Genomic DNA, 21,752 nt, shown 5'->3' with positions numbered 1-21,752 from the left:
CCACAGTATATTCCACTGTATACATCTCCTGCTGAGCTCGGACACCATTTTTATGAAATTTTCTGCAGTTTAGCTACTTTTAGCTTCACACATCTGTTCCATCTAAAACAAAAGAAATTATACAGTTATGTTTTGATTTACAAGCCCACACGGTTTGCCAATAAACACGCACGGTTGCATTACGCAACGCGAGGTTTGAACACAGCGGTCTAGACGAAAACGATTAAGCCATTTGCATCGCCGGCCAATCAACAACTGCCTGACCATCGCGGGTCGCACATCTGCGCGCTAAGCTGTAAATATAGTGTCTAGAGCTGTGCAGTCAGATCTGTCTAATTGGTATACGAGTGTGATCTTTGAGTCTCCTCTGTGGTTTTATCGCAGACACATACTGAAAGACACACACGCACATGTGGCTCCAGACAGTTCAGATGAGACATGTCACATTCGTTGACATGGGGCCCAATTAAAGGGGAGGATTAAGCCGGGGCTGGGTGACCTCCTCAGGAATCTGTTCGAGACACTGTGTGTACACTGTCAAACCTTCCCTTTAAGCACTTTCACCTGCTAATTAAGACACCGGAGTGGCATGTGTGTGCATGCGTGTGTGCACCTGTGTGATTTGTGTGCGTGCGCATCTGTGTGTGTGTGTGTGTGTGTGTGTGTGTGTGTGTGTGTGTGTGTGTGTGTGTGTGTTTATGCGCAGAGACAAATTCACTTGCAAATGTCAAGGACAGATTTGCAGACCGAGAAGCTTTAATGTAAATATTTGACTGGAGTATTGTGCGGCTTCTTGGAGCTCGCTCCAGCACACGTCAGACTCGGCACAGACTTACGGCAAACAGATAAGGCATGTCATTTGTTACGTTAAAATATTCCACGTTTCGGTGCGAGCATCTCAGTGGCGCGTGGAGGAGATCCTCTGCTACAAAAGCGGCGTCGTGTCTTACGGTGTGAAGAGATTAAAACGGACAGCTGCGAAGTCGGTTGGTGCCGATCGAAGCTCCGAAGGACCAATTTGTTTTTACGTATTGTACAACTACATTATACAACTGTCATAATCCGTTTTTGACTAATTCAACTGTCATTTGTATAGCATCCCTTCAAATGTCCACCTGTATAAATGCTGCTGTTCCTTGATGCCTTGGAGGTTTGTTAGAGAACATTGGTGAATAAAACATGAAGACCAAGGAATGAAGCCTTTCACGCTTTTCAAAAATGTGTCCTTTGAGGAAAGCCAGGAAAAGCCATGTTTCCAGTTTGTCAGAAGCCCCTGAAGGGAACACCAGAGTTTGTAGAAAAAGGTGTTTTATTTTTATATTCTGTTTAAAGATTTTATTTCCTGAAATACTGCCAGGATTATGTTGAGCAATGAATTTTAAAATGCTGTATTAGTACCTGAATCTTTGCATATTTTGAACCATTTTGAACCTGCAACCAAATCTCTTTATAAGCGAAATGTTCTCCCATTTTTACGCATCACAATGTCGTGCGAGTGAGCCATCGGCTGTTTTACTGCGTGAAAATCTTTGTGTGCTGATGGTTTGGTAAATACTCACATTATTTTAGACTGTTTCGCATCATATCTATTTGGCTGTTTAACAGTTTAACATATACGGAGTTTATAGCTGCAGCAATCTTGTTAGTAAAATCTCAGTCGTTCCTGATGTCTAAACAATACCAGACATGAGATATGTGAACATTATGTCATTGAATGCATATGGAATCAGTCACGCTAGTAAATGTGCAATCCAAAAAAAGAAAAAAAGAAAAAAACTGTCATCACACAGATTAAGATGCATTATTTTATTTGAAATTATATTCAGACAACTATGAGGATGTTATTATAAAACTACATTATCTTTGTTGATCGTGTATGTTCTGTGGTGAAGTTTAGTTGTATTACAAGTTTTCAACTTTAAAGGATAAAACCTAATGACTTTCATTAACTTGAAGTAAATATCTCAAAGTGCAATTACTTTTCAATAGCAGTGCAAATATATGAAAGGAATCAGCAATATTTAAGCATTTTATGAATGTAATTTGTTTATTTGCTCAATGGGTTTTTGTAGATTTATCAGTCAGAGGATTGACCCTTGGAATAAAGTATCATCCAAAAGAAATGATCTTTTTAAGTATTTTTTACAATGTGACAAACCAAGAAAAATTAATTAATAACTGTACAGAGGAAAGGAAATAATATGTGGTTTAAAATATTTTGTAGAGACTCCTTCAGCTGCAAGAAGTAGAGTAGGTCTATGAGCTTAGCACATCTAAAGATTTTTGCCCATTTGATAGCTGCAACTCACTCAGACTGAATTGACTGTATGTCAGTTTTCAACTCTTACCATAGATTTGCATTGGAATTAGGTCTGGACTTTGACTGGACCATTCAAATATATTATTATGCTCTGACCTAAATCATTCCAATGTAGCTCAGGCTGAACGTCCTGCTGAAAAGTGACGTTCCACCTCAGTCTCAAGTCTAGTCCTGTATTTATCTCCATCCCACCAAATCTGACCAGCTTCCTTGTTCCCACAGTAAAAACCTCTCAGCATCTTTGTTGCAGTGTGGAAATGGTGTTTTCAGAGTGATGTTCTGTTATGATTCTTTTGATATTCATTGCATTTTACATGTAGGTCAAAAAGTAACACTTTGGTGTCTCTTGACAAGAGAATTCCTCCCCAGGTTTGCCCCAAATGGCTTGAGGTCGGGCTTTCTATAAGAAATAACTTTCACAATCTATAGCTCTCCTTCCGCCACTGTTGTGTTGAGGTGAAACATGAAAGTAGTTCACCTCAACTACTTTCATAGTTCATGAAAGTAATTTCTCTTTTGGTGCATCACAGTAAAGAGGAAATTTGTGGCAGAAATTTGAAAACAATGCACCCTTTTTTTTCCCCCAATTGTTGGTTCATAACAAAAAGTCCCTATCAGATTAGTTGGAGGAGATGGAAAATATTACACTCAAGAAACAAAGTTCAGAGCTTAGTTCCTTTGGACAAATATCTAGTTGGTGTGTGGAAACTGGAGGAGGGGTCCACCAAATATGGGTAGATGACATTTACTGTCTGATCTGGCTGCAGGACAACATTCTGTTCTGTTGTTATGCTGGGCAACAACAAAAAGACAAGCATGTTTTACAGTATGAAGATTTTGAAGATTTTATGTGTCGGACCTTCTTTGCTTTGCAGTGACGCGGCAACTGTCAAAAATGGACCAAAGGTTCCAAACTCTCATCTTCGTTGCATTGTTTTCTGCGAGAAACTGGCCTTTGGGTCCTTTAGGGCTCTGGTTCTTCAGCATCTGTTAAATCTTGCTGATGGTATTTTGACGTCAGACAACGGTTTGGATTTTCCTTCCTTAACAAGCTTATCAGAGAGTTCAAATCTCTTGGATTTTTGTAAAAGCAACCTCCCACCCCATTCTAAAATCTAGTACTATTTCACTTTGGAATAAAGAACTTTAGGATCAGACTTTTTGGCCAAAGTTTTACCTCTACTCAGACTTTTAGACTCAAGTGAAGAAGTGAAACTGGACATCTTCCGTTCTGCCTGTGTCACGGCTCCACTGTCTTCCTCTTAGTCTCTATCTCGATCTGCCTTTCTCCCCACTAATGACAGTCAGCTGGGCTGATAGGCAGATATATTTACACTGGTGGCAAGGGAGGAAGAAGTCATCAGCCAAACCCTGTTGTGCCTCTGGGTTGCAGCAGGCGGGGCTTGGAGGAAACCCTGGCCCCAGCTCGGCCCCTCCCTGAGCAGGGCATATCTCTGCGTGTTGTCCCCGGCCCCAGCTCAGAGCTCTCAGCCAGAAGGGACCAAAGCCTCGTCGGCCCGCAAAAATCACACACTCCCACATCAGCTGCTGTGGGGTGAGAGCGGAGGAAAGGAGAGCAGCGGCAGACGGAGGAGAGCTAGATTCCACACCAGCTGAGCGCCACAAAACTAGAACGATTTAGTTTGTTCTCACACACTTTTGCCAGTTAGTGCTTCTTCTTAAGCTGTTGATGAGGCGGCCAGAGCCAACTTTGTCTCCCATGAGTCTGTGGTCCAGAGGTCGCCCGAGGGCTCGAAGTGTGTACGACTTCTTGAACGTTTGCGGCTTGTTTTTGAAACCTTTGAACGCTGGAACTGTACTGAAATCATTATGACTCTTCTGGGCTCCGAGCACTCCATTCTGATACGAAGCAAGTTTAGATCAGGTAAGTTCATTTTTGGATTGCTTCTGACTGTATGCTCTCCGTTTACTAGCAAACTCTTTTGCTCGGTTATCCTGCAACACCTTGTCAGCCAACACTTGGGACTTGCATGAAATCTCTTACACATCATTGCATTTAACTCCCTTCTGCATTGAGGTGTTGTCACGGCAGCCGGCAACAGGTGTGCGCAGCTGTACTGCTGTCATGTGTAGGTACAGTTGACACCAGAGTCTGTCTCCAGAGAGCTGAGACTAGCGGCATGCCTTGTCTCACCATGATGAATTTACAGCTGGAAGGATTCCTCGAGGTCTGTCTGCTTCCTTGTAGATGTACCCACGTGCTTGTGATGCCTCATGCAGGTTGGCGCACTTGTTCCCTGGTGGTGGTGGTGCTGCTGAGGGAGCTTGTCCAGGTTTCCCCTGTCTGATAAGAGTGATTAGATGTTGAAGACGTGTCAGAGGTCAACTAAATATGGCTCATGGGGCACAAGACTCTGTGTACCTTTTATTCTTCCCTCCTCCTGTATGCACACATTCAATTCCATTAATATCTCTGTCCATCCATTTGCAACACAGAGTCACAGCAGAGGGTGCCCATCTTCAGCGGTCAGTAGACAAGAGGTGGTGTGGACCCCTGGCAGGTCATTCCAAAACAGTGCATTTCTTATTCAGACACTTGTTCTAGTTTTAAAGGTACCATCTGTGATCCTGTGTGTGTGTGTGCGTGTGCGTGTGTGTTTGTGCTGTACCACTATAGTGTGTGTTATCTGACCAACACTGCCACCTCCCTGAGGAAAATGTAATTGATTGGGGTGAGAATCAGCTGTGAGGCTCCATGTAGGTCACTGAACGGTGAGCAGGTGAATTTCGGTGAGCGGTTTCTCTCGTCCATGCGTCCGCTCTGCCGGTCAGATGTGATTGCATTCTGGAGATTGTGGGCCAAATATCCTTTTCCTTTGAGCCATTCGGAGCTCCTGTGCTCCAAATGGCGATGGAACTTCTGTGCTGTGGGGAATTTTTAAGGATTCCAGTAACAAATCCTTTCTGCTAGAAGGACTGTGTTGCTCTAACTCGAGCGCTCTGAAAGGATAATGCGGCACAGATGTAGAGATACCGACTCTAAGCTCGAGTCCGCTTGATGTTGCAGTCAGAGGAGTTAATACTTGGTGAAACGTATAACAACCGACATGACTGTTGGAGCTAATTTACGAGTGCCTGAGTGAGCCTACAGAAGGAAGACAGCCTGTAAATCTCTATGTGCTAACTGCTGAAGACAGGAGGGAGTCTGAGACAATTCAGCCTGTGGAGAATTTACAGTTTTCTTTAAGCTGCAGCACTCTGAGTGACATTCAGCGGCCAGTGAAAACCAACGATTGTTGATACTTTTCCACCACGCTTGAACTACATGATCCCAGCCATGGGAACCGCTGCTGCTCCCCCATAGCCTAAGGGAGCGTTTAGCTCTATGTGAAAACTGCCAGTCGTCGCCGCTTCTGCATACAACCCGCTGCGGCTGCGCTGCCGAAGCCATGGGAACTGCCTCCGCTTTGTGGAGGCTAAAGGGAAAGATAAAGATCTCATTTATGAGCTCCCCAGAGATTACACAATGTTCTTCAAGTGTGTCACTCACTAATGCTCATGTTGATTTGATTAACGGCTCAAACAGTAGTGGACGACGTTCTTGAGACGCACACTGTGACTTTAGGGTGTGAGCGAGGGGTCCAACTTGAGGTAAATGCCAGATCTTGAGGGGTCTGCTGTATTCAGAATAGCAAATGAGCATGTCTTCATACGAAACCTTCTCTCAAGTAACCACAGTATTTATATCTACTAAAAAGATGCAAATATTGGTTTAATTGGCACCAACATGCAGACAAATTTAAAATTAAAAAAACAACTAAATCTTAAGCATAAATTTTGTTTTCCTCCCCCACCCCAAGAAGTACATTTCATCAGTTACGGTACGAGTAGATTTACAGATTCTACTTGTACCAACAAAAAAATGTAGGCCATGAGGAGAAATTACTCCCAATTTGGACATAATTTGATACCCAGTGCTTATGCTCATGTTGGGTGTGTGAATGATTTGATTGGCAAGGAAAGAGCACGTCAAGAACTGGCAGAGGGGGATACAACAGGTGGGACACTGAGTTGAAGAGTCCAGGCAGTTACAATAGTTTGTGACAGCTTCATGCCTTTTAGATGCAGTGAGCAGCAGAATCCATTTTTGACAGAGTTCTGTGTGGATCATGAATGCGGCCGGGTGGAAGTGAGGTGTAGGGATCCACGGATATCAGAGGTTGAACCCAGTGGGTAGTCATCCTCGACATTGCTGAACAGTTGCCTGGCATTTCCACTTGACCTGATGTGGAGCCAATAGAAGCTTCCTCAACGTCTATCAAGTATGAGTGCAACTGAAAATCAAATGCTTCGGTAACCGACTGATAAGTCCTTCATTTTATTTGTAACGCCGCTGCCTACGCCCCCTGGTGCCTAATCTAGACATAGCAGCTCCTTGTAAATCTAATCATCTACATACTTATCACTGGTCTCCACAGGGACCAACTGTGCCAAAATCAAACCAGTTCTCCTAGAAACCCAACTATTTTTCAGAAAAGTGGATGCCAGTTAAACTCTAGATGATTTTTCTCAAATATCCGCAAAACCAGAATAACATGGATCGCTAATTTATACTGGTGGAAAAAAAAAAAAAAAAAAAGGAAAAAAAAGAAGGCGTAAAATGACGAAATGATTCCCTTTCATATGGATGTGATTTACTTCCCTTTCCCTTTAATGTGGTTGTGTCAGCTGCTCATTTAGAAAAGGTTTGGGAGGCACTCTGTAAGAAACAATGTCAAATAATTCAGCTTATTGCAGCAGTAAATTGGATTACATTTCTTTGATGCAGCCTCAATAATTTTACACTAACTGGACTGAAATAGTTTGCGAGACCAGGGAAAGTATACTCCAACGTTCTGACAATGAATGGCATTCTGGCTGCACATAAAAAAAAATAAAAAAAATTAACAGTTTCCTTCATTTTTTTTTTCCTTTCCACTTGTTTTCAGCCTACCACTGTTGACCATAAGTCACAGGCAGTGGAACCTCTCCAGAAACATTTATGGTGGAGTGTTGTCTCCCCTGCAGTCAGGCTCTGGCTCTCGTTCATAAGTCTGACTCTTAAGTGGCCAAAAGCGTTGGGAGTAACATATGCGCGTTCCGTCTTAAGGTGGAGTTTCACTTCGTACTAGGGTATTAGAGTAAAATAAACCTTATGCTTCATTTGGGAACACCTGTTTACGAGATGGTAGACAGCGACGCTCGTACATCTGTTGCCAACACATTCCTGTCCGTGTCGATGAAAGTTTAGGGGGAGATTCGAGTGACGAATGTGTCCTCTCCTTAGATTGTTGGAGTTCTGGTGCAAAAGTGTGATGTTAGTGCTGTTCTCCTGTGCGAGGCACACAAACGGATGATAAATAGCAAAATCTCTCGGCTAGCTTGTTTAATTATCTCCACTTCAGTCACACAAAACCCCCTCGAAACGCGGTTTATTTACATTATAAATCTGAGCACTTGTAAATGCGGCTGTCGATTTGTATGTCCTTTGTTGTCAAGGCACCCCAGGCTGAAACAAATGTCTTTGGTTTCAAAGTCAACAGTGTGTTTCAACTATCTGTGATTACGCGGCTCGGCTCGGCTCGGCTCGGCTCCGCAGGCAGGACAAGGCAACGCTTTGGAGAAAGAGCAGACTGTATGGCAGCTGCTGTGCTTTCTTAGGCACAGTTATTGATAACCTGTCAGTACGCTCAGCACAGAGCAGTGCGCCTTGACTTCAAGCGTTGCCTTCGCCAAGAAAATAAGACATAAAACCTGCATGTATGGGTGAGATTAAGCCTGTCACCTGGCTGAAATATGAACTTGTTTTATCAGCTTGCAGGCAGCACCGAAGTGATCAGAAAGAAGGGCTCAGTTTTCAGGATTTGGCTCGAGGACATGTGGGAGTACACTGTTGAATTTACTGTTATCTTTGTCAACCTAACTGTGACACTCGAGATCTGCATCTTGAAGTTGTAGTTAAGATTTCTTAAAGTAAGTATCTGCTGAAGCAACAAGAATTTATTTTCTTACTCACAGAAGAGACTTTCTTGGTTTCAGAGATTGTAGGAAATTCTTTTTCTTTTTTTCCCCCCAAAGTCCACATCAAGCATCAAGCAGGGGCAGACAATACAACAATATTAGATTCTGAGTCATTAGAATGTGCTGACAATTGGCCAAAGATGAGAGATTGTAGCATCATCTACAAGGCAGATTTCTATGCTTTTACATACACAAATCATCTTTGTGTTCCTCTTTTCCCCTCAACTTAATATACCTAATACAGTTGGGCTAAAAGAGTCACTGGTCGTAGATAAATGCATGGCAGGTGCTAGCTGCCTAGTAAAAGCTAGTCAAGACCTAGGCAGCTAACACCTGCCTAAGTGTCCACTAGCAAAAGCTAGCAGCTAGCAATGCTAACTTAAGTTTTAACCCAAATAGTTTCCGTGTTTCCATTTGTTGCCAGATTAGCCAACCGCCACCATAGCCAGTGGTGTGCTTATATTCAACTGGACAACCACAATAATAATAGAGTCCCAACACGGATTGAAAGCAGATGTCTAACAGAGTCACGTTAGTGACTGGACCAAGACGACGACCTTTAGAAGTTCACAAGGAGAGGCTCGTAGCACCACAACATTCTGAATGCTTAGAGCATTGTGGACATTGTTGTTCCTGGGAGATATAATATAAAAGTTTTTTTTTGTTTGTTTAGAAAAAAAATTATTTAAACAGTAAATGGAGTAAGGGAGGCAGTGCGCCAACAATGTTCTTTCTGTATGTGCCTGACAAAATAAAGTGGCGTAAAAAGCTTTTATTGTAGGCTACCATAATATAATCTTTACTTTTATATCTGTTTAACAATGTTCTGTGCTCAGCTCTCAGCATGTGCTTCACATAGGAAAATTATAGGTGGGACACCTATAATGTGTCCCACCTATAATGGGTGGGTATAATTTGCTTTGCTCTTTAAGCAAAGCAAACCTCCATTTGCTTTGCTTTGTCAGTCATTCCTCGTGTCTTCCCATCAACACGCCTAAATTACATGATCACGTGATTCGCTGGTTTCTGTAGAACTGGAGCTTTGGATTCACGCATCTAAAGGTTGCAGGACGCTGAGCCTCAAGAACTGGGTCATGACATGAGATGCCTGGCTTAAAGAGTTATAAAATACCAATTTATTATTTTAGATATAGCTGTTAAACTTTAAGATGTCTGTTTTGGACCTGGCTGATCACAAAGTAGCTGTTAGCTTCAGCAACCAGGTTCAGCTGATGTGGATTCATGCTAAATGAAGACTGTCATCCACAGCTATAAAGTGCTCATAAACATGTTCCAGAACCTCGCTTCAAAAATCTCAAACTATCCCTTTGAGGAATGAAAAGACAAAAAAAAAGCTGAACAGAATTAGCTTCCTACAACATTTACGTTGCAGTTTGTCACCTTGCTTTTACCAAACCACTTATGAACTAATCTGCACACCAATCAGGCGTCCATAAAAAAAAAAAAAATCCTTGACAGTGGTTGTTTCAGTTGCATGTTTTGGTCAGCTTCCAGTCAGTCACTAATGCCTGCGTTTGCTCTGTGATGTAGCGAGCTTCGGGGTCGTGACCCCTCCCTCTTGCTGCAAACGAAAGCAGATGTCAGATGAAGGCAGGAGAAGGGGAACGGCCCGGCGTTACGTAACGTAGGTGCTCCGCAGCGATAGAGAGGGCCGGTGTGGCAGATGAGCATCAAGAAAAGTCGTCGTAGGTTCTATTCTGTTCTTGACGCACACGGCTGTGGCCAGAGGAGAGCGAATTGAAACCACCTGAGTGAGATGATAAACATTCGGAGAGACGAACAGAACGTGATCAGGCGGAGCGGGAACATTTCATACTTGTGTGTCAGATCCAGGATCAGACCAGGAGACCCTCCAGATAACGGCCAGGAGGAAAAGCACACGCAGACAAAAGAGACGAAAGGAACGGACGCGAGCAGACCAACAGACGCAGAGGAGGCTCATGTTTATGACCTAGAGTCCCACCTAGGCCACTACTGCGCACATACACACACATGCATGCACACGGACACAGCGGGGAGAATCACACACACATGCCGTGGACCACACACTGCCTAGCAGATCTGTTTAAAAGCCAGGAGCTGTGTTTATCTTTCCCTACATCCTGCTCGCAGAAATATTTGCGAGAAAGCAGCGTTGTTTTGTATGCGTGTGTGCGTGTGTGTTTTTTTTTTTATGCATATGTGGACATGCATAATACTGATAGGGTTCACAAGAACTTGGGTCAATGGCGTGCGTAGATATTTTGGGGGTTAGGTGCTCAAGTTGGGTGGTGGGGGGAAGGAGAACCTTGTCAACAATATTAGATTTTTCCTACACAATTTTCAATATCTCACAGCAGAATTTATATACTCACACAAAAAATACATACCTTTGTCTTTGATTTTATCTTTTATTTTAAAAAATAGATTGTCCAAATACACTAATGTGAACGACGCATACACCATACCTGCAGACGTCTTCTGGGCACTACAGGGTCAGCTTATCAGCTTTTAATTCCAGAAATGCTACCGTGAGCCACACACCTCACTGCTTAAAATAAATATATATTTTAAAAGGGCACTTTCCCCCTTCCCAAAAAGCAAAAAGGGCAGGTGCTCTAGCACCACCTAGTGACTGTCTGTGCACTTCCTTGGCCAGGATACAGCTGATTTGGCTCAGTCAGTGCTTAGATATTTTTTAGGAAATTAGGTTTTATAATCAGCCTTCTGAGTACATTTTAAACAGTATAATTCAGACAATACCCATACTGTATATTCAGTTCACATCATCTTATTTGCTAAATTACTCTTTATTCAAGCTCTAAAAACTTTTCTGGCGCCAAATGGGTTCACCTTAATGAGTAAAAACTGAGCGTGGTTTCACACTTGGACTGAATGCTGTGATGTATATTTTTAGCCTCGACATGTCACAGAATTGCACTACTACAATATCAAAAGAATGAAGAGCTATTCATGAACTATTGCCTCATGTTGTACGACACCCTGCGATTGCAGACAGGCTCGAGTTCTTGACTTTCATTGTTGCGTTTAATGAATCTGATCAGTTCAAGCCAAGTGCGCTGGTAATATGGCTTTTATTTACCAGCTAAATGTAATGAGTTGCTGCAACATTGAGAGCGGTGCCAAGTAGAAGGAGAAGAAGGAAATGAAAGCAGTTGGAGCATTAATTCAGGAACGGGCTGAAATATTTTTGGTCCTGCTGTTGGCCCTGAAGAAGAGGACACCTTTAACACAAAACGTATTTTTGCATCCAGCTGGTCTCTGAAGTTAGAACTCCAATCTAGAAATGATATCACACCCCACTTGAGCTATGTTAGTTTTCAAAAGTTTTCTATACAATACAGTACTGTGGTTTTAACTCTTTGAGACAGAAAACAAAGCACAAGGTGTTTCGGTTGTAGCACGGAAAACCAGTGAGATGTAATGATTGTTGTTGCACAGTGTCCATGTTAGACTTTAGCAGCATCAGAATGGCCGATAAAGCCATAGCAACAGGTTTACTAACTGCAGTAATGAGGTGCAAACAGTCAGAAGTGCAGAGGAGCAGCTTTTTACCGTCACTACATTCACCACGAAATCCAGTGTGGCTGGCTTCATTTTGCTCCAATTGAATTTTCCAATTTGGAAAATTGGAAACATTGGAAACCTGGGAACTCTGGCCTCGTCTTAGCTTTAAACGAAGCATTTTGTCAAGTTCTGTGTGGAACTCAGGCCAAGCTCCAGTGGACACCACTTTAGGTAAAACCAGCATATCTGCCATGAAAAGACAGTTGTTGCTAAAGTACAAACAATTAAATTCTACAGAAAACATCACCAGAAGTTTGAAAAAGTACATTTAAGAAGAGTATATTTATTTGGAACTTTTAACATCCGTGCCATGTTTCCACTGACTGAAAATAATATTTTAAAATATTTTTAAATGACCCAGTCAGGTTTCCTGAAGAAAGAAACCTAAAGATTAGGGTGACGGCAAAGAGCGTTATCAGAAGCCAACTTAGTTGAATGAAAACAATTAAATCTAAATCTCCCAGGGGTATAAGTGTTTCTTGACTTATACTGTCAAATAATACAGTCAGGACTCAAAATGCAACAAATGCAGTTGTCTCTTGCCAAACTGTCCATATTGATCTTTTGGACTATTAGAAAATAAACAGAAGCAGACATGACTAAGAAGTAGCAACAGCATACCGCCTACCCAAAACATCTCCTCTATAAGGGAGGGACACCAATCTTCTTAATCATATTGACAAGTTCAGTTTATTACGATTCTATACTTATCCTTACGGGGTCAGAAAAGAGGCTGGTGGCCATCTCCAGCGTTTTTAAGCTGTAATGAATAGTCTTCTATAGCGGAGTTCAAAATGAAGAGTGAATGGCTTTCAATCTGTTTTCATTTTGGTTATCAGTGGTGTGCACAGTACACTGTAGAGTTCAGTCAGGGATTTGAAATATTCATGAGGGATTTATTTAAAATTGACCTGTAATGTTGTATTTTCTTTTTCTTTCTTGACGTGCACGTCCTACTTCTGACGAGCCACCTGCAGGTTAATTAAACCCAAGCTTTTCTGAAACGGCTTCTTCTTTTGATTTTTGCTCTGTCCCTCACTTGTCTCCTCACATCTCTTTTCCTCTTTCCTGTGCTCCTTCTGTTCTCCTTTCATCAGTGCTACAGTTAAGACTTCAGCAGAGGAGGACGCGAGAGCAGCTGGCAGACCAGGGCATCATGCCTCGTGAGTAACGTTTTCCAACTCTGAGCTGCCTCGCACTCATGAACACATGCACACACACCTTTCTGCCCCCATGCTTTTGTTGTCTCTAAGTAGTAACGGAGAAAGAAGTAGGGAACCTTCACTCCACACTTAACCTCAGCGACACTTCACAGGCCATTCTGATGTATTCCTACTTGATTCCTGACCAGAAGGCACACATAGTCTCTCTAGTGTGTTCTGGGTTGCCTCTGGAGTCTCCTCGTAGTAAGATGTGCCTGGAAGACCTCTATGGAGTTAGATTTGTTTCACAATTATTCAATAAAAAAAAAATCATGTCAAACAAAACAAGTAGTATTCAATCTACAAAAAAAATCATGTAGAACAAAAATACGTAAACTTTTTAATCATAAAAATAATTTTTTACAAAAAATATTTAAAGATTTTTTTTGATTGAAGTCACAAATTTTTTGATTGAAACTTTTTTTTTTGGTTGAAACTTTTTATCTGGTAAAAAAAGGAGAAATAACGTTAACATTACAGGGAATAAAGCATGTCTATATGGGATTTAGAGAAATATGGAACAAATCACGTCCCGTACCGGTTCAATACGGGACACAACATTTAAACAGCCAAATACGGGTTGGGTGGCAACCCTATAGCACTTCAGCTGATGCTAACATTAGCTAGCCTGATATACTAAACCGGGAGCGCGGCACACAAGATATAGCAACTGTCCTCATAAGCTGCATAAGATGTTATTCTCTGAATAAAGCATGGGCACTTAGTAGCTGTAAATCAATGTAATACTGTGAAGATTACTTACAATTTGCTTTCTGCTACAGCGGCAAGCAAATGGCAGAGAAGTTCTGGGAAGGGAAAGCTCAGAGTCTGTCGCTTCAGTCACGCTCGTCCTTAAGCCCCCGCCCAGAATGTTCATGTAAGCTTCGCCAAAGTTGTATAAGCAAGAAAACGAGTTCAACCAAAAAAAAAAGTTTCAACCAAAAATAAAAAAAAAACTCAACAAAAAAAAAGGTTTTTTTTTTTATTGAATACTACTTTTTTTGTTTGACATGATTTTTTTTTTTATTTGATTGAATAACTGTGAAACAAATCTAACTCCATAGACCTCCAAAGCAAGGCATGCAGTTTGCATGCTGTTCAGATGGCATCTTTACAGGAGCAGCTGCTCCATTTCAAGACATGGCTGATGGAGCTCCTTACCTTAACTCTAAGACAGAGTCTGGTCTAAAGTTACTCTCAGCCGTTTTCTATCCAAGACCTTGTTCTTTAATTTATAACCCATACCTCACGATCATAAGAGTAAGGGTTGGTAGGTAGGTAATGTCCCAGGGAGGAGATGTTGCGAATGACATGCGTCTTCAGTCTCACATGAAGTACCAGGACATCTCTGAAGTGGCGGACTGCAGTTGTGGTCTAGATAAAGATGTCCAGAGATTGTTCTTCAATTCCCAAAACAGAGGGTGTTCACTGACAAATCAAGCTACTCAGCTATTCTGGTAACCAGTGTTGTGTTCAAGACCACCTAACCCGAGACCAAGACAAGACCAAGACCAGAGTGTATCGAGACCGAGACAAGACCAAGACTTTTAGGGTCCGAGACCAAGTCAAGACCAAGACCGATGAAAGTCGAGACCGAGTCAAGACCAAGACCAGCGGTCCACGCTACATGATACAATAAAATGTAAAATATGATCGAAATTGCTTCTCAAAATAATCTGAAAGATCCATATTCCCATAAAAAACACCTAGATATTAAATACTTAATACATTTTACCAATATTAAATATTCCATTTCTGTGCTAAAATGTGTGATGGTCTCGTGCCATCGCTAAAAACATAACACCCTGGGCATTTGCCCATATTGCTCATGTAAGAAACCACCACTGTCTGCACCATTAAACATAGCAATTGAGGCAATGCCCTGACGGTAAATAACGCTCAACTACCAACACTGACCAAGGAGCAACAAGCAAGAAGTAACCAAACAGAAGGCGCTCACCGTGTCTGTTTTCACTCTCTATCCCAGTACATGAAGCCAGGTAGTCTGACACCATGGCAGACATTACAGCTGCCACTTTGAACAAAAACAATCAAAGAGTGAATGCCCTTTCTTTCTTGTGTTTTAGTTATTTGTTAATTTAAATATCAACGTACATAATTAAATAAAATAATGATGCAGTGTACACAGAGCATTACAAGAACAAGGAACGGGTGTTCTGTCAGGTCAGATCGTCATATGCTTAGCACAAACTCACGGTGTTCTGTCAGATCAGCATACGTTGTCAGATAGTCGTACGTTTAGCTCAGACATGGATACGCTGTCATTACCATATGATTTTATTTAATCAGCAACATAGAATCATGACGTAGATCATTATTAACAGTTATTAACAGTTGTATGGCATCCAGCTGCAGCCAGACCTGCTTTAAATACACTTTGAAACCATGACAACGCATGTATATCTATCTAGTTATCATATTATGTCATATTATAAACAATTTAATGACTTATTTTTGTCATAACTTGTTGCGTATACTGAACTGACAACTCCACTGACGGTCGAACTTCTTAAGGCGCATGCGTTGGCGTGGTACTCACTGCATGTATGCTAGCAACATAGAATCATGACGTAGATCGTCATACACTTTGTTATTAACGGTTGTATGGAGTCCTGACTTAGCGGTTAAGTGAGTTTTACACGGGCCTGTGTTGTAGCTTACTCCAGCTGCAGCCAGACCTGCTTTAAATACACTTTGAAACCATGACAACACATGTATATCTATATAGTTATCATTGAAAACAATTTAATGACTTATTTTCGTCATAACTTGTTGCATGTGGTGAACTGACAACTCCTCTGACGGTCGGACTTCTTAATGCGCATGCGCAGGCATGGTACTCACTGCATGTATGCTATTCTGACAGCGTATGGCTATCTGATAGAACAACGGCTCTCAGTGAGTGACACTCCAGTCCTATCTATAAGTAAAGAGCCGTGGAGAAGAATCGACTGTTTCTGAATGTCACATCACTATATTGCAGACTTTTGGACATAGCGTTGTCCCATATATGCGACAAGACAGTCAACATCTCCGCACAATAACTCAGACAGTGAGTGACTTTTTTTCATTACAATGCTTATGTGTCTCTGCAGCTAGCTTTGCTAACATCACGTTAACGGAGCTTACCTTCTTTGAGCTACTTTTCTAAGTGACGAAAATAGTTAGACGTTGTCCCCACCGTCTGTGAAAGCGAAGCGCTGCTGAGTTAGCTGTGGCCATCGGATTTCTTACTATTTATGCAGCGCTATTATATTACTGACGATTAGACAAACATTTTCTGCCGCTGAGAGGAAACAATTCCGCATGTCCTGGAGCGCCACGCGCGAGTGAAAGGTGGGGAGGGGGAGGAGGGAGGAGGGAGTAGCGCCGCCCGCGAGTGAAAGGTGGGGAGGGGAGCAGGAGGGGGGAATAACAGAAACACGTAGTTGCTTGGATTTTAATCGGTGCGTTTTGCATCCGCTGAAAACAAAGATGTTAACAAATAAACTGGACAGAATGCTGTACGTTTAGTGATATTTTCACAGTTGCGGTCTCGACTGGTCTTGAAATAAAATCCCGAGTCCTCAGCGCCCGAGACCGAGACAAGATCGAGACCAAATGCGGTCGAGTCCGAGACGAGACCGAGACCATCAGAAAACGGTCTTAAGACCGGACTCGAGACCAAGACCGATCTCGAGTACCACAACACTGCTGGTAACGTTTACTCAACATTGTTTGGAATCTGACTGTTTAACCTTTGATTCAGGATGATGGTTTGGCTTTCAACCGAAAGGTGAGGAACTAGGATGACCTTTATCTTCATGGAAGTGGTTGTGGAGTTTAGTTGGTAATATATACTTTTTAAAGAAGCATTTGGTTCCATTGGTGTCTTTAAGTCATAATCTACAGTGAACATTGCAGCATATGCACCCAAGTGAGGAACAGCCCTGATGATAATCAGGACCTTTTGAGTCTGAGGCTATTGTCAACCAAATCAAGGGGGACTGCTCCCTCTAGGAGTCTCTTCCACAAACAAAGAAGTGAATGAATATTGGTGTCCTGTTAGAATGGAGCTTGGTGTGGATAGATGGATTAAAGCTTTGTGTGCAGTAACTCAGGTGTTTCAATAACAGGTTAATGTTATTGAAGAAAAATCTGAGCCAAAACTTTGAAGTTCTAGGTTGGATGGTGAGCTCTTTTTGTATTTAGGCTTAGGCAATTTAAGTCTCAACCATCCATTGAATGACACTACAGCTGATCTGGAAGCTGATCTCAAATGATTCAGACCAACATTAAGCCAACTTGTGAATTGGATTTGGCCAAGTTATACATGCTGGTGGCCAGGTACTTGTGTTGCTAAACAGTGTTACCCTTAAAATTTAATGGGAGGCACTTCTGTAATTTCCAAGTCAGGATAATCATATACCTCACATCTTTGGAATACATTGAAACTAAAAACTAGGCAAGTTACATGAGTCTCAGCAAAGCTGATGTTGTCAAAAGACATTCACTGCAGAATTAGGGGAGGTAAGTGACGTTGTTGATGTTCATTTTCAGAATAACTGGTACATTTAAGCAAAATTTACCAGGTGACAGGACTATTGATGGCTACAGATAAAGCAGGTGGATGTATTCATCCTGACGGGCTGCAAGCAGGCAGGTCGGTGAGTGACCGCCGAGGAATGCTCTCGTGATGGAAGAATCTCTCTGCATCAGGAGAGGCTGCAACCGTTAGGGGCTCAATTCAGAGAGCGGGAGAGAACCTGTTTACAGGGCCGCGCGCCATCAAAGAGAAGGCACGCCCGAGCACGACAACGTGCAGAGAGAGCTGCCATTTACAAGGCGAAGGCTTTGTTCTTTTAATGTCACATAAGTCCCAGCTATGATGACATGCAGGCCTGCGTGCTCCGAGTATTCTCCTAAATCCTCGCAGTTCCTGCGATTTATGGGGCCTCGTAATCCTCAGATCACTGAGACACCGCAGTGTTCACAGGTATTCTGTTTAGTTTTGACTGCCAGCAACCAGGCGAATGAAAACGTGGATTTTTCTTTAATATTCATGAGAAAGCAGACCGAGACATGACACGGCAGGGAACTGCATGTACTATCGCCTTGAAGCAGAATTCAAGCCTCTTGAACTGTCTCACATTTTGTCGTGACACAAACTTCATGGTACTTTTTCAAGCAAATGTAAAGAAGTATTCTATTTGTCAATGTTACTCTAAAGCAACAAAATCTTGTATTTGCAAACATGGCAGCAGCGATGAGAAAGGCCAGTGCATTAGACCTTTCTTTCCTCCCATACAGAATCAACAAGGTGACTGGGGGACATGGGTAGCAGACCAGGGATTTGTTGAATGATATCTCTGGCACCGTTTGCCATTTCACAGAGGCTCCAACCTCCAGATAAAGCCCTAGTAAGTGTGCGGGGGAACGGAATCCAGAGGTCCGGCTAGGCCCTATCAGTTTCTAGGAGTCTGTCACAGATAAGGCAACAAGGGGAAACGCAATTGGTCGACGGGAACCCGAGCTCTCTTTTAAAAAAGAAATTTCAATTGGCTGTTTATCTCTCTCGGTTGCAGGGAAGTGAGTTGGCGCTGTTTGTACTTTCTTTTCACTCAGGCCGTGGATTCCTTATCGCCCGTTCCTACAGAATTCTGTCAACGGCACCGAAAGTAAGACGTTCCGAAAGGCGACGGCGGTACGGTCCTCCTCCTGTTGCCGCTTCTGTAGATGTGAATCTTCAAACGCTGGCTGCCTCGGCCTAGCTGTGTTATTCCTGCTGGGGAAGATGGACACGGCACAGGGTCTGTGTATACATTACCCAGGGAACATCTGGTGTTTATTAGACTATTCAAGAATCCGCCCCAGCCTCTCAGGCCTGACCGGCGTGTGGCCTGCATAGGAGCACACTGTCTCCCTGCTGGCCTCAGGTCTGACTCCACACACACATCCAATCTAATATTTCCTCATAAAGATAATAGAGCCGTAGCTGGCTGCAGGTTTACGGTGCTTTTTCCTGCTTGTGCCTTAAGATCCTCGTCTCCACGGCGGGGATGCTTTAAACCTGGATGGAGACACTTTTCGCCCATCCAGCTTCCCTCTCACTGTCATTCGGCAGGCATACAGTGCTGCGAAAACGTATTTGCCCCCTCACAGATTTCTTCTGCCGTTGCTTTTGTTTGTCATGACAACATTTTTCAGATCACCAAAAACATAAATAAATTATTACGGGAAAACCAGGCCCTTCATGACACTTCTGATAAACAGTGAGAAGTTCTAAAGGAATTTAGATCCACTCTTTGTTATAGAAATATTTTAACTCGGACACATTTAAGGGCTTTCTGGAATTAACTGCCTGATATGCCATGCCACAACATCTCAGTCATATTTAATGAAAGACTTTGACTACACCTCTCCAACTTCTTCTTTTTCCTTTCAATCTCAGTTTCTGAGGTGGACTTGTTCATGCGCTTTGGGCTTTCTAAGATTAAGGTCACAAACTGACCACTGTTAATCAACTTTTAACCAGTGCCTCACTCACTAATTTCAGAAGAAATAGCATTCACATTCTTTCGATCAATTGTTTGGTCACCAATGCCTGCTGCAGACCTTGTTCTATTTTAACCTTTCAACCTTTACAGCATTCAGCTCTGTCAGCAGATGTGCGTTATAACTTTCGGAGACTTTTGTACATCTTGCAAAGCAACTTGAATTATTATTCATGCTTAATTGTAAAATTTTACATGTTTGAATGCTGCTGCTAATTTCTGCAATTTAAACTTGCATTATCTGCTTCATTTGAGCTCATTATGCGTTATAGGAAATTTGTTTTTCCTCCTTTCATGATTTGAACTGAATTCTAAATTGTTTTGAATAATATTGCTTTTTCTTTTTAAAACATTTCACAAATTATTCTGCAGTACAATGATCCTTTGTATTGTTTCCCTTTTCCCAATACATTCATATTTTTGTATGTCCACTTCCTTGTTGTCTCTACTTCTTTCATATCATTGATGCATCTTTTTACATTTTTCAATGGTCTGTCCTGACATATAATTGTTTCCTGTCAAATAATAAATCTGGTTTTAGATCTGAAAAAAATCTTCACATAGCTGTCGGTTTGCCATAGGTCTGCATTCATTTCTGTCATCATTCTATTTTCTAGCTGTCTTTGTAGAAGGCAAAGCAAAGCAGGTTTAATTGCACATCACAAATTGGCACTATTAGCCAATGTCGCTAACTTTATTTGATACTTTTATTAAATGGGTTTAGCTTTTTTGTTGTGATTAATTAGGTTTTACATGCATAGCACACAGACAGCATTGTAGAGAAGTGGTTAACAGAACAAAATTAGCCATGGTTTTCTAAAAATCTCCAGTTATACTGAGGTTAAATGCTGGACCCAGATGTGGTTACTTCACACTCCACTCTCTGGAAACAACCATAGACCAGTGGTTAGAGACACAAGCATGCTGTGGAGAAAAGCCTGGACTGTTGATCTCCTGGAAATTGTAAATGTCTGATCTGAGTGAGACATAAAGTACAATATTTGCTTTATCTGAAGTTTAATCATTCTTATCACACGCCATTCTTATTTTAGATGATTTTTTGTGTGTGTGTGTGTTACTTTCAAATAAAGTATTTCATACCTGATGAAGTTTTCATTAAACAGTAATATTCCACCTTAGATGTCCAGAAGCTCCATATCTCTCATTTCTTCTTGGCCCACAATCCCGTCTCATCCCTCTGAAATCTCCAACTAAAATCATATTTGACCAAATAAGTGCGTTTGTTCTTTTATGCACTCGGATAATCAAACTGATTTAGTTTCTCAGCTCTCTGCTGAATAATCACTCAGCCTGGCGAATGCCGCAGATTGAACGGAGGCCATGCCAGGTTCTCGCTGGCCCTGATTATTTACCTTGGATTTAACGAGAGAGAGGGAGTCTGTGGAAGATTCAGAATCTCACCAACCTCAACCCTTTAATTACCACCTCTCCATTTATTTTTCTACCACTCAAAGTGTTTGAAGGACTCACATTAGAACTGATCCAGCACAGGAACATTGATTGTTGGGGGAATCAAAGGACTGGACGTGTGGAGTGTGTAAACTGACGAGTGCATAAAATGACCTTTTCTTTAATATGACATTTTTTGTACACTACAAAACATTTTTGGGATTCTGTTTGACATTCTGCAGTATACTACAATGTTTATTAAAAATTAGCATTAGCTTAATTTCGGCATTCATTCTTCTTTGATAGAAGTCTATCCGCATTTCACAACATCTTCCCACTCTGCCCGCTAACATTCCTCAAACCTTTCGAATTGAGAGAACATCTCTTGTCCACAACCCTCTTCAGGCAACCCCACAAATTTGCTGTCAGATATACTTCTGAACTTTGGCTAGGTCAATCAATATGTTGATTTGGATTTATGCTTGCTATTATTAGGAAGTGTTGCTGACATCCTATTTGTAGCCTCGTTGAGTGTTTTCCTTTTCTTCCTCCAGTTTCAGTACTGTCGCTGTTCTTCCATGTTTTCTTAAATTATTGATGACTTTTTTTGTACCTGAGCTCAAAGGAGGCGCTGAGGTTCCCAGATCAGACATATAC

The 21,752-nt window shown here is 41.9% G+C and overlaps 1 protein-coding gene across 1 annotated transcript in view; it reads left to right on the top strand.

Annotated features, from left to right (window-relative positions):
* Nucleotides 1–3,828: 3,828 nt before the first annotated feature.
* The window catches only part of myocd (myocardin), a 33,229-nt gene continuing 15,305 nt past the window's right edge, over nt 3,829–21,752 (top strand). Inside the window, exons 1-2 of the mRNA XM_088000938.1 lie at nt 3,829–4,205; nt 13,027–13,092. Of these exons, the coding sequence (XP_087857064.1) occupies nt 4,151–4,205; nt 13,027–13,092 (121 nt within the window). The 5' untranslated portion in view covers nt 3,829–4,150. The remainder of the gene's footprint in view (nt 4,206–13,026; nt 13,093–21,752) is intronic.

Source organism: Poecilia mexicana, unplaced genomic scaffold (assembly GCF_051168715.1).
Source record: "Poecilia mexicana isolate PSO_F unplaced genomic scaffold, ASM5116871v1 scaffold_19, whole genome shotgun sequence".
NCBI classification, from domain to species: domain Eukaryota; kingdom Metazoa; phylum Chordata; class Actinopteri; order Cyprinodontiformes; family Poeciliidae; genus Poecilia; species Poecilia mexicana.
Note: the sequence above shows the minus strand (reverse complement) of the source record. Positions and strands in the feature narration are given on the sequence as shown.